The sequence below is a fragment of the Perissodus microlepis genome, chromosome 10 (genome assembly GCF_051167445.1).
Source record: "Perissodus microlepis isolate ML-2025 ecotype Zambia chromosome 10, ASM5116744v1, whole genome shotgun sequence".
Lineage (NCBI taxonomy): Eukaryota > Metazoa > Chordata > Actinopteri > Cichliformes > Cichlidae > Perissodus > Perissodus microlepis.
Genome location: NC_140470.1, coordinates 17,533,569 through 17,547,257, shown reverse-complemented (window position 1 = coordinate 17,547,257; position 13,689 = coordinate 17,533,569). Strand labels below are relative to the sequence as shown.

The window sequence follows — 13,689 nt, the reverse complement described above, 5'->3', positions numbered from 1 at the left end:
CACACATTGTGCTCCCTACTCCCCATGTATAGATGCACCTGCAAAATTATAGCTTCCCCACCCTCCCCTCTGCACTCCTGTTCCCCATTGCAGTCTCTCTCCAGGGAACCTGTGTGTATTATCATCAGGGAAGATGTTTTCTAATGAAGGCACACAAGCATATTGCTGTAGCCATGCACTATAAAGGTGGGCAAAGTGAAAAAAGAGAGAGAACAGAAAGCGTTCTGTTGAGTAAATGAGTTCAACACTGTTGTAATTCATGTTAGCTGACCTTCTTATAGTGAGCTAAAGTAGAGGGCAGTGAGAGTGAGTATTCTCTGTATTACAAAGATATGAATTTTCACTAAGCTAGGAAATAAAATAAAGTCTTGATGAAAACATACAGTAGTGGATACAGCAGGAGGCTTTTGTCAATATCTTTCAGTAGTTTGTGTTTATTAAATAACAAGTGCAAAGGTGCAAGTAACACATTTTGTTCACCACAGGCTTCAACAGGTTTGCTTTTACAGTAGCTTAGTAATCTGTATGATGCATTCAGCCACCAACAGAGCCAATGTCCAAATCAACAACATCAGTGTACCAGATATTTTGGAGCAATCAAGGCTGACAGTGTTTTTCCTTCTATTACTTGCAACCCCGAGAGATCCCTTCACTCTCTCTGAGAAGCAAAAGGAAAAAAAATAAGAATAAAAAAAGCAAATTATTTGCTTTTATTTGCCTAACTTGTGAGCCCTTTTTTGTGTTTTTTGTCGTTGTTGGTTTCACTCTTGGTTTTCCTCTCTGCTGTCACAGCACAACACCCCAACAAACACATGACAACAGGCTATAACTCGCTCTGCATTTCAAAAGCAGATGAGGTATAAAAATAGGAAATCCCAAAAAGTGCAATTGCAGCACGGGACTCACGGGAGCTCAGGTGTCATCACTGTGGACCGCCCGACCCCCGTAGCAGTAAACATTATACGCCAAGGCCGTTGCCTTATTTCTCAGTTCTCAGTATGAATGCGTCACTTTTTCACTAAGTTTCAATTTAGTTTAAATTCAGCCCGGGGGGTTTGGATGTAATGCGTCTGATGGACAAACAACTGTCAGTAATAGCCAAGGTGAGAGCAGAGGCAGAGGAATAAAATCGATTAAAATACCGTTCTGGTTGTTAAAAACGAAGAAACCAAAACAAGAAAGGTCTCAGTCGTCACGAAACGGTTCTGAAGAACTCCCACGAATATAAAAGCCTCGGGTAAAACAAAGAACATTTAGTTCTTGTTTTGGTAATTTGGTGCAGTGATGCTTTTCTTGTTTTGATTAATCATCTTGTGTGTGTTTTATTTTAATGTGTTTTTTCAATTTTTCAGTGGTATATGATCAGCATCGTCCACATCTACAACCGCTGGAGGAACTCTGAGATCCGTTGCTATGTGAACGGTCAGCTGGTCTCCTATGGTGATATGGCCTGGCACGTCAACACCAACGATGTAAGGGCGCTGATGTTGTTTGCCGTGGATTTTACGTGGTAGCGTGCACAGTTGATTATGAACGTGGAGTTCATTATTCAGCTGCTTCTATTTGACGATTGCTTAAAAAAATAGATTTAGCTTCAAAATAAGGATTTCCGCAGCACTGTCAGAAATCCAGTACTGGTCTGGCTCTACTTCACACCTCTCTCCTGTTGTGATATTGGCAGACATCTGAGGTTTGCCCTCTGCATTTGTCAGCAGGAACAAAGTTGTCCTTGGGCCTCTTTCCAACATAGCTCACCCAAACTCCAACTTCCAACTTTTCCATTTAGCAGGTGACAGGTAGCTGCTCGGCCTTTGTTCCCCTTCCATCCTGGCCAGCTTTTGACATTGCTGCCGGTATTGAAGTTTGGCGTTGTTGTAAGAAACTGAGGGAGAGGGTTTTGCTGTTCACGCAGCTCAGTCAGAGACTTGAAAGCAAGGGTCTCGGAAAACGTCGACGCTATCGGGGTTTGTTTGGTCCCGAGGGCCCAAGATAAAACGTTTGTCCTCATTTTGAAAAAAGGCAGAGGAGTAAAGATTTCATTGTGATAAGGGCTATGAGAGCGAACGGGACAAATGTAATAGCAGGTGAGAGTAGAGTTGGGACCGAGCGATTAGGAACCAGCAGCTATCAAAGGTTTATCTGTTTTCTACCATCCACTGTTTATTGCTTCAGAGATCTTATGACTCAACATGAACCATATCTGTCTTTCAGATCACTGTAAAGATCAGCAAACTTCAAAACATATTATTTTTCTCCAAACTGTCGATTACTCTGATTACATTTCTGTTTGATTATGTCTGAAAGGTAACATTATCTTGTGCTCTGTCTTTCCTTCAGAGTTACGACAAGTGTTTCCTGGGTTCATCAGAGACAGCAGATGCTAACAGGGTGTTCTGCGGTCAGCTGGGGGCCATTTACGTTTTCAGTGAAGCTCTCAACCCAGCTCAGATTTTTGCTATTCACCAGCTCGGCCCAGGATACAAGGTGAGATAGCGCCCGCATCCATGCTTATCACCACTATAGCACATGTTCTCCAAATGCTTAGCTGTGCTTCAGTGTCACAGTTAGAACATCCCGGCCACCTGACTATTATTTAATGTTTCTATATGCTGTCGGTTTCCATTCATATTGTTGTTTATAACCTGAGGATTTTACCTGTACCATCAAAGTCTGCACTGTGCACTGGTCCCTGCTGTGTGCCGATTTAAACACCAACAATAACAGTGTTTGATCAAATGTAATATCATAAATCAAGGCGATCTTGAAATATTGGGGCCTTAGCACAGACCACAAATCTTAATAATTGCACTATTTTAAAGTTAAAGGCAGGTTTGAACTTTAAAAAAACTAAGAAGAAGAAACTGAGGCTACAAAACCAACACTGGATAGAAGCTTGGAAAAACATCTGGTTTTTATGAGTCTCCTTGTCTATTGTGATTGTATGGTAGGGTCAGAATGTGTAAACAACATGAAAGCATGGGTCCATCCTGCCTTGTGCCAAGAGTTCAGGCTGGTGGAGGGGTAATGGTGTGGAGCATATTATCTTGGCACACTTGGTACCAAGCGAGCATGGTTTAAACAACACAGCCCCACAGAGTATTGTGGCTGACCACGTCCATCCCTGTATGACCACAGCGTACCCATCTACTGATGGCTGCTTCCAGCAGGATAATGTACCAAATCATTTCAAACTGGTTTCTTGAACATGACAGTGCACTCAAATGGCCTCCACAGTCACCAGATCTCAACCCAGTCGGGCACCTTTGGGATGAGGTGGAACGAGCTGTGTGGTGCTATCATGTCAATATGGACCAGAATCTCTGAGCAGTGTTTTCAGGACCTTGTTGAAGACATTATGAAGTACTTCATCCCAGTACTAGAATATGAAGTGTGTTTAACGAGCTGATTAGAAGTAGTATTTTAAATAAGAACATTTTTTTAGGTACTTCAAACATTTATCTGTTTATAAGACTTTTCTCTGCTGCTACTGTTGACGTGTCCGTTGTCTTGAAGTTTAAGATACTTCTTGCTTTTTAGCTCTAATGTGTGAAGCCGTAACTTCAAAGCAGGTAAAAAACATCTGTACACATTTTTAACAATAATACCAAGTTTATTCCAGTATAGAAAAGGCAGGTCTTAGAAAACTAAATGTAAAAATATACATCAAACGTTATTGTTCAAAGCCAGGCTTTCTCATAGAGGTCATCAGTAATGTAATCTAAAAGGTGCAGGAGTTTTTCCATTTGATTCATCGTGCTTCTGTCAGTTTCAGTGTCATCAACATCAGTTTGTGAAGACTGATATTTTAACTTCTCAGCAGCAGATGATGTTGTAAATGGTAAATGGCCTGCATTTGTATAGCGCTTTTCTAGTCCCCAAAGCGCTTTACACTACATTCAGTCATTCACCCATTCACACACTGGCGATAGCAAGCTACATTGTAGCCACAGCTGCCCTGGGGCGCACTGACAGAGGCGAGGCTGCCGGACACAGGCGCCACCGGGCCCTCTGACCACCACCAGTAGGCAAACATGGGGTTAGTATCTTGCCCAAGGATATTTGGCATGCAGCCAGGAGGCAGCCTGGGATCGAACCACCGACCTTCTGATTAGTGGCTGACCTGCTCTGCCACCTGAGCTACAGCTTGAGTTCATCTACCTTCCTTCTCAGTGAGCTTTTTGAATGCCTAGATTTACTCATACACCTAGTTTTTTTTGGTTGCACTTATTTCCTTGAGGTTAAAAAGGCACAAAAGGCAAATACAGAACTATCCATACATGCCACATTTTAACTCAAGTGGTTTTTTTGGGGTTTTTTTAGGACTTTGTGTTCCTGTGGTTATTAAAGTTATTCAAATGAGGCTTCACAATGTTGGGTGTTGAGCTCTGATTGCTTTAGAAATCACAGTTTCTGCCTTTTGGTCTGGCTATCAGTGGCAGCTGAGATGCCTTCCCAGCTGTCTGCTTCTTGTTTTGGCACACTCGCACGCCTCAGGCCACTTACGACTTGTTTATGAAAGTGTCCAAAGATGTCAGAATTTTAAAAACCGCGAGTCGTCATGGGGATAAGGCAGCTGATGTAATTTCAGCTGCTTATTAGAAAGAACGTATCCTTAATCAGATTTTGTTCTTTTAAATAATGTTTTTCTTTGGCATGTTTGCATGTATTAGATGGCAGCTGTGTGGCTACATGAGCGATCTGGGGGAAGGAGACCAGGTGAATGGGATGCAGTAAAGATCTGGCCGGCCTGAAAGCGAAACTACAGGCGCACCGGTGAAGGGATTTGAAATTGTCAGTGTGACGCTGACGGGGAAAGATGCAGTATATAGAATGCAGGAGTTAGAGCTGTCTCTCATATACGAGCGCTGAATCATACATGTGGCCTTTACACCTTTCCTTTTTTCTTTTAAACATCGAGGCATTTGATGAACTAGACTTCTCTTGTGCTCCTCCTAATGATCGCATGCATGGGGTTTGCTGTTTCTCTGCCATGAATACTGATTCCTCTCTCTGTCACAGCCCACAGTTTCCTGAGGCTGATCAGTCAGATGATTGCCTCTCTGCATGGCTTAGAATGGGCTTCTCAGATGCCCAGAAGAGACCATTAAATGGCTCAGTTGTTTTAAAGCCACAGGCCTCAGCGCTGGCATTGTAATGACAAGTGCGTGGGCTTTTCGCTCGGCCAAAGGAGGGACGCCAGTGGGTCTGTTTGTGTCACGCAGCTTCCTGTCTTAACTCGAATATAGGTCGGTCCTCGTTCCTGTGGCTTCACGCAGATGTGGACGTATGTGTGTGTGTGTGTTATACGTTTCTTCTTGGGTTTTGCCTAATCTGTGTTTAATCGAACTGTATCCACATATATACACACAGTATGTGTGCGCGCAGCCGTATGTGGCTTCTTAGTCCCAGCCACTGTCAGTGTTACTGTTCAGTAATGAGGAGCAGGAAGCAGACAGACACTCTGCTTTAGCACAGTGAGGGTGCGCATGGTGTTCCGGTTCGACGAGGCTTATGATGGCTGACACGCTGTTTGTGCTAAATGTCTGCGTGCGCAGTTCAGCACTTCCATGCTCTCCTAATGACGGAAGAAGACGGGACATAACGTCTTATTTTTCTGTGCGGGCCACGGTTGAAAGGAAGCTCTGGTGTTATTTTTATCTTCCTCTGCGTGTGTATGTGTGTGTTCTGTATATGTCCTGCCACTCATGTGTTGAATATGTCATTGGTTACACTGTTTATAGGAGGTCCAGATGTCCTCGTTGCAGAGCTCTGCCAGCAATCTGGCCACAACTTAATTAATGAACCATGCGAGTATGTATCTGGACACCTGCATTGTGCGCTTGTGTGTGTTGTTGTGTGTATGTCTCATATGTTTCATTATAGTGACATTCACAGTCTTTTTTTTGTGGTGCGAGTTGTTAATGTTGAACCTTTAGATAATTCTATACCTTAATAATGGATTTCTGTGCAGATTAACATGTGTGACTAACGCTGGCTACAAATGTCTTGGTAGATTTCAGATATTTTTGCTCTAATTCAGTTTCAGAAAGTGTTTAGAGTTGACATTTAGTTTTGAATATTTACAGATAGCCAGTCCTAGATTTAGATTTTTTTTTTTTTTTATAAATAGCTTCCATAATAAGTCAGGCAACATTTCTGTCAGATGCTGGAATTCTCATCCTGAAGAGTTGGCCGTCATTCAGTAAACTGTCTGGAGTTGCAGGCAGGCGAAGGATGAGCTGAATGGTTTAAGCGCGCGTGCACGGGCTCGTGCGCCGTTATCACTGCAGGCCATGTCGTATCTGCATCTGTCAGGTGCGAAAAAGGCAAGAGTTGTCGCTTTCATTCCTCTCGGTGTGAGGGGACACATGTTTTTAAGTGCAGCCGCGTAAGGCTTTACATATGTAAAAACCCGCGCTTTAATGCATGTTCCTCCTTCCACCTGACGGATATCCCCTTATGTCTTCATACTTTGAAGAGTCAGCAAAGATCTTTCACGCTTTCAGCAGCCCGCCTTCCCCCTTTTTACTATGGCAACCTGAATGCAAGCTCACATTTAAAGGAGCTGCGTCTATACATACACACACAGCTTGTAAGTACAGCACAATAAACAGGCTGACGCTGCAAAAAATCTGCATCCTGCATTAATTTCACATTCAGGCTATACAATACTTTTGTAGGGCCCACTCCAAAATAAACTGAAGAGGCTTTTTATTAGTGATTGTGAAGAATTATTGCAGAATTTCAGGCAATTTTTAACAGATAAGCTTATTGACACACGCTGCTTCACAGAGGAGCTGTTTAACACGGGGTCATCAGCTCCCGTATCTGACTAAAGTAATATCTTCTTAATTCAGAAAATAGAAGCATGCTGTAATTACCATTAATTACTCTTACAAACAATGATGTGCTGTGAAGACTGTGTGAAAAGTGGCTTTAGATGCAGATTAGTGGCCTCTCCCGGCTCCTCTTTGCGTGTCCATGCAAGGAAGCGTTTTGTGTTTCTCGTAACTGAATCAGAGAAGGTTTAGTGTAAATTTGTATTCAGCCCTTGGATGGAAATAAGGATATTACATTTAGTGGTGCATGGTTAAAACTGCTCAGGGCATTTTTAATCTTTTTTTACGCTAGACCTCAGATGAAAGGTTTAGAAGAAGACGGGCCTGCAGGTCTGTCATCGGCCCGCGGCTTTCCTGTGCAGTCAGGCTGAGTGAGGTACCTGGGGACCCAGACGCTTGTAGGTGGAGAGCGGCCCCCGCCTAGAGCTGCTGCAGAGGGTGGCAGATCAGTCCACTGGCCTTTCATCTGCTGGGCTTTATACTTTGTGTGTAGCAGCACTGCTGCAGGACACATGAACCCAGAGACCTGTGCAGATAGACGGATATAGATACAGATGAAGTGCAACCTACAGTTCCTACAATTTGTGCGTGGACTAAAGAAATGCGTCTATCTTTAGACTGCGTGTCCTGGTTTCAACATACTGCTGTGTTACATTCATCCATAATGTCAGTGGAGGAACAGAAAAGTGAGAAAATGATCCAAAGTAAAGCTATTTTAGATTCCAGGCTGTGTGGGTTTTTTGTTGGTTTTTTGTGGAATAAATGTAAATAATGTTTCCCTTCTCTCTTGTGTGTTTGGTGTTGGTGGACTACAAAGAGAGAGATAAATTTGGATCTCCGAGTGCTCCTCTCCCACACATCCGCTCCCCCATCCATCTCTTATTCTGGGCTAATTGAATTAGTGCCCGGGTTAGCGCTGTGTTCATTAAGCTAATGCTGTGTTGTTTACACACGGCTCATGCTGCAATTAAGCAGACTCCATTTTGGGTGTTGAACTTGTGCACACAGAGACGCGCTTCTGTCGTCTCGGGGAAAGTCATTTGTCTGTCTGATTCAATGGTTTCGTCACACAACCCTTGACATCTTCTTCTTCCTCCTCCTCCACCGCCACCGCCACTGCAGAGCACTTTCAAGTTCAAGTCCGAGAGCGACATCCACTTGGCTGAGCACCACAAGCAGGTGTTGTATGACGGAAAGCTGGCCAGCTCCATCTCTTTCACCTACAACGCCAAGGCAACGGATGCCCAGCTCTGCCTGGAGTCGTCGCCCAGGGAAAACCCTTCCATCTTCGTCCACTCACCGCACGCACTCATGCTACAGGTTAGTTTGGCTTGTTTCTTCTGAGAGAGCTCGCTCTAAATCACAGCCCACAGCTCTTGATGTGTTTAGTAATGCATATGTGAATGACTGAAGTGGAATGAAGTGATTGCTCAGTGTGATTATCGAGCTAGTTTTTCATAGGCTGACTCACACTCGCCTCAATTGCATTTGTGAAAAATAAGTGGTATTTACCTTGCTTGGAGTACTGAAGATATAAGGGATTTCCTCAGTATAAGATATTATAGCTGATATGATATTTAAGAAAATATAGAAAACAGATTTTATTTTGACAGGACTCTTAGATCTTAGTTTAACCTTCTTTGAAGGATACTGCTTGTAGTTATGTTTAAGCAAATATCTTTCAAGGTTGATGGAGATCTGCTCAACCAGTGGTGCTTTTCTTTTCTTTTCTTTTCTTAAAAAAATCTCCTGATTTCTGAGAATTCCCTCAGTTGCACAGTGTGTGAAAAATGCACCAACCATTCAGGCAGCAAATTCTCTATTTTATAATTACGAGGGCACAAAGGGAGTCCTGTTTTCTTATCCAGTTAATTTAGTTAAGGGAGGTCTTGCAGTCGCCTTTTTCATGATTTTAGTTCAGTGGGTTAAAACAGCTTAAAGTGGTACACAGGTACCATTTATAGCCCTAAGGAAATGCTCTGTTTTGAGATAATTAAAATTATTTTGAAGTAAATTGTTTCAATTTGTCTCTGTGGGATCTAAAACTAGTCTTTAAAAAAACAAAACAATAGATGCACTAAATGTGTGTGTGAAAAGAAGCAAGTCTTAAATTACCATATGTGGAATAAAAAAATGTCTGCAACATTTTCTATTGTTAAGTCTGCATATGAGAGCTGTTTGCTCTTTAATAGTGGAAGTGAGTGTGTGATTTATACTGTGTGAACATGTCAAATAAAGTCAGCGCTAACAGTCTTTTTTCCAACCCCCAGGATGTGAAGGCTATTGTTACCCACTCCATCCACAGTGCCATTCACTCTATAGGAGGCATACAGGTCCTGTTCCCTCTCTTTGCACAGCTGGATTACAAGCAGCTCAATGACAGCAGCGTGGACACCACTGTCTGGTGAGTCATCTGCATAAATACAGAGAACCTGATGGCTGTCTGAAGAGCACTTATATCAGCTGCACCATTTTTTCTTTTCCAGCAGAGGAAATCAGGCTGAAGCTTCAAAATATTACATGTTTTGTTTGCTATGCAGTGCTGCAGCTGATCCTGGTAGGGACCCCGAAACAAACAAGGGAAAATGAGAAGAAGTAAATATAGACAATGGTTGACATTAGAGAAAGGTAAATGTCGTATGTGGGAGAGTTGTCTTCCTTTTAAAAGAATAACCTCGGTTGTGCTGCAGGCTACAAAATAACTGATTACAGAGAGTAAAAGGAGGAAGAGCGAGGTGTTTTAGAAAGTCAACGTGTTCTCCTCGCTCCGAGATTCCCCTAAACTGCCCCATCTCATGAGTATTAATCCAGTTACATCCAGTATCGAGCAGCTTCTCCACATTGTATTATTTGCATCTTGCTTATTAAAAATATATGCTGGGGTATGTGAATGTGGGTCTGAAGAGTGATAAAGCAAACATGACATGGATCGTCTTGCCTGCAGTAGTAAACATGTTTGTCCAGTAGTGATTTCAATGCAGCATTGCTGGTGTGTGCTTATGTTGCAGTGCTACTCTGCTGGCATTCCTGGTGGAGCTGCTGAAAAGCTCAGTGGCCATGCAGGAGCAAATGCTGGGCGGTAAAGGCTTTCTGGTGATCGGATACCTGCTCGAGAAGGTCAGTACAAAAGCCTCCAGGAAAGAGTTTGCATTCTATTTGAGCTCCATTAAGTGCATCAGGGTTTTTTTGTCAAGCTTTACTTACATTTCGGTGTGATGCAACAATATTTTTGTCATTTGTGGTTTTGTTAAAATGTTTTGGGCTATACTGACAGGTGCTTCTTTTATTTTGTTCAGTGCGATATTAAAGGTCAAATTTAATGCAATGTTGATTGCATTTCATCAGTATTACAGAACTGTGCAAAAGTCTTGAGCCACCTGTCTTTTCTTTATGTTTTGCTTCTAAAGAGACAGAAATTCCTTATATACATGTTTGCGTGCAAAGTTTTTATTTGGACACTGGTTGCTTTTCCACTCATTTTCAGTCCAGTTCTTGTATTTGACCATCTTCAGAGAAATGCTTTTGTTTGTTAGTGTACCTAATGAATCACGAGATAAACCAGTGTTGTGTCTACACATGAACCACAATTTAGCAAATTTAGCATGTAGTTACTAGCAGCCTGTCACAAAACACATAATTTGTTTCCCATTTCTGTTGTTGAATCTGTAAATTTCAAAGATAAATTTGACATAAAATAGTATTATTAGTTAGTTAGTTATTTCCAGAGAGCTATTAGCCAATAACGTGGCATATTTCCACATTATACTGCGTGTACAACTTGGTAAGAGGAAAATGGACTAGTGGAGCACAAAAGCAGAAGTGGCAGGCCTAAAAATCATACAGCAGATGAACAGTATGTGAGTCAGGTCCTTAAGAAATAGGACAAAATCCAGCAAAGACCTGCCACAGGACCTGAGAGATGTATCTGGATCTTAAGTTGATCCATTTACTGTTCACTGAAGCCTCATCAGAAATGGTCTGAGTGGAAGAGTGGCTGTCAAGAAGCCATACTTAAGGAAGAGAAATGGGTGGGGAAGGCTGAGATATGCTAAATTACATTAGAATAATTGGACTAAAAATCGGTGACAACAAGTCTTATGGAGCGATGAATCCAAATTTAAATATGTGAAGTTAGGAGAGAGGTACAGCAGTGTCTACAGCCATCTGTAAAACACGCTGGAGACTTTTACCATGCAGTACCATCTGCAACATCTTTATCATTGAAAACATTTCAGCATGATAATGATCCCAAATGCCAATCTAGTAAAAGCATACCCGGATAGAAAAACACACTGAAACACTGTTGGTCATGGATCGGCCTCCCCAGAGCTCAGACCACAATATTACTAAAGCAGCGTGGGATCATATTGACAAAGAACAGAACAAAAGGCAGCATAAAAGAGCTTTGAATGTCCTTTAAGAAGGCTGGAGAACTATTCTGCTTAAAGACATTACAGGAAAGCTTACCTAAGAGAGTTCAGGCTGCGCTAATAAGGTGGTCATATCAAATATTGACTTACAAGCTTGTTAGAATATGATTTAGTTGTGTATATGTTTCCTGTTCTTCTAGAAAAACGTAAAGAAAGGAGCGTTGTCTCAAGGCCTGCTTTGTTGAGTTTTTAAACTGAATTTTCAACATATTTATAGGTATTAGAGGTTGTTGTGCGAAGATTGAAATGTGCAGAGGAAAGAGACAGCGATATCATATGCACACTTCTTAACAAAACAGATGGTGTAAATTAATTACCTGAGACCTGTGTTGACCTCTAGCTTAGGTACCTAAAATTATGTATTGAAAAGCGTCATTCAGCAGGTGATTGGCTGTATCCGTGGTTACACTGGCTGTACTGTAGGATGACAGCAAATAAAACGTTAACAATAAAAATAATTTAAATAACAGTGTTTATCAGCTTGTTATAATTGCGTGCTCTTTTCCTAGTCTTCACGGGTCCACATCACCAGGGCAGTGCTTGAGCAGTTCCTGTCCTTTGCCAAGTATCTGGATGGTTTACCTCATGGAGCGCCACTCCTCAAACAGCTCTGTGACCATGTCCTCTTCAACGCTGCCATCTGGATACACACCCCCGCCAAGGTCTGTTTATTTTCAGGCATCTCCTAAAAATGTGTGCGAGTGTGTTTTACATGACCTTGCTGCAAAGAAAATAAAGGTCTGGAGGCCTGTAAAAGATAACCAGCAGAGGGAAGAACATAAAACATAAAAAGAAAGCAAGAGATACTGTTTTTTTCTGATTATTGTGTACTCTAGGTTTGGTCTGAATTCAGGAAAAAAGAGAGACATGTAAACATCATAAAAGAAAGATGGAGGGGCTGATATCTCTCACTGGCTTTTGCCCTTTACAATAATATAATGAACAAGGATGGAAGAAGACATTGGGGGGAGGGGCTGGGGCATTACACAGGAGAAGGACAGAACACGCGAACGAGGGGAAACAAAAAGAAAGAGTGACATTTGAAAAGACCTCGGGACAGAGAGCGATGTGTTGTTCCTCTTTTCCTCCTCACTCTGAACTCGATGTGGCATCGCTGAAGGGCCCCTCAGCTCTTGCCTCCATTTATTCTCAAATCTTCCTGGCTCCCTGTCTCCTTCCCTCTGACCCCGAGAGCTGATTGGCCTCTGGGTATAGCGGTGCAGCCGACGGCGTCCTGGAGTAAAAACAGAAGCTATGCAAGCTTCTCAGGAGACGGAGGAATGTGCGAATGTCAGAATGCAACACTGTACAAATACAGCGTATTGATCTTGGCTTTTATCTCAGAGATTCAAAGTGACTGAAGTATGTGATTACATATTGGGTTTTTTTTTTTTTTACCTGCAATTGAGTGCCACTGCAGGAAAGATGATAAGTTCTTATTACATGATAATAAATAAGAACAGTGCACGCATAATAAACATACTAAGCAGCCCCACACACACAAGAAATCTTAAAATCCTTTAATCTTACTTCCTTTGTACCGTTCTGCCTCCTGCTGAGTGTTATTATTTTCTACCTCTTAGTGTATTATCATTACCTTCGTTATTGGCGAAAATAGCCTCGGTCATGTTCAGGACTTAATAAAACACTTGAAGAAATCACATGTGAGTCACATCGCCCGTCTCTCATAATGTGTCCCCTGCTCAGTTTTAAAAGAGCCCGTTTCTCCTGGTAAACACATTCCTTTCAGAGAGGGAGGAATATATATTCTTCTTGTTTTTGTTTTAATAAGCCATTGTTGGAGCAGCGGAGCCTAAAATGTTGCAATACGATCAAGAATTTTCATATGTTCTGCTGAGATGGTTTTAAATTGCACCAGATAAACAGCTTAATGTGTGAAATGTAATATAATGAAGGCCATTTAAGTCATCTGAGTGCACTCTCCTTTTTAGATGAGCTGTGATGTGGTATGGTCAGGCAGTGGCACCCTGCTAATTTCATCCGTTTAAACAGAGCTAACTCGTTAAGGCTGGTCCTTAGCGTCACGGTCACTGTAATGAGCTCAGAGATTTCTGAGCGTACAGCACGCTCCAATCTTTGAAAGTGTGATTGAGAGGATTGGTTAGTGGAATATCAACAGAAGGGGGGGACTTTTTACTTTCTTTTTTTTTTTTTTTAAATGGAACATAAAAGGAGGAAAGGAGCAAATTAGCGATTGGAGAACGCACGCCTCAAATACCAGATTCAGTAACTGGCTCCTCAGATGAGGCTCGAAGAGCTTCAGGCACAGAAACATCAAAATAACACAAAGCAGGAAAACACTGGTGCTTTTACTGGAGGGAAGTTTCCGCTGTGGCCGTCCTTTCACTGTTAAACAGCTTTTTTTCATGAATATCATAAACACAAAGTGATGATTTATT

At 42.0% G+C, this 13,689-nt stretch overlaps 1 protein-coding gene across 19 annotated transcripts in view; it reads left to right on the top strand.

Moving 5' to 3' along the window:
- Positions 1 to 13,689, top strand: part of nbeaa (neurobeachin a) — a 103,140-nt gene that overhangs the window by 41,949 nt on the left and 47,502 nt on the right. For all 19 annotated transcript variants that reach the window (XM_084942569.1, XM_084942568.1, XM_084942558.1 and 16 more), the window contains exons 7-12: positions 1,353 to 1,472; positions 2,338 to 2,484; positions 7,962 to 8,159; positions 9,110 to 9,243; positions 9,848 to 9,956; positions 11,779 to 11,931. In XM_084942569.1, coding sequence (XP_084798695.1) covers positions 1,353 to 1,472; positions 2,338 to 2,484; positions 7,962 to 8,159; positions 9,110 to 9,243; positions 9,848 to 9,956; positions 11,779 to 11,931 — 861 coding nt within the window. The remainder of the gene's footprint in view (positions 1 to 1,352; positions 1,473 to 2,337; positions 2,485 to 7,961; positions 8,160 to 9,109; positions 9,244 to 9,847; positions 9,957 to 11,778; positions 11,932 to 13,689) is intronic.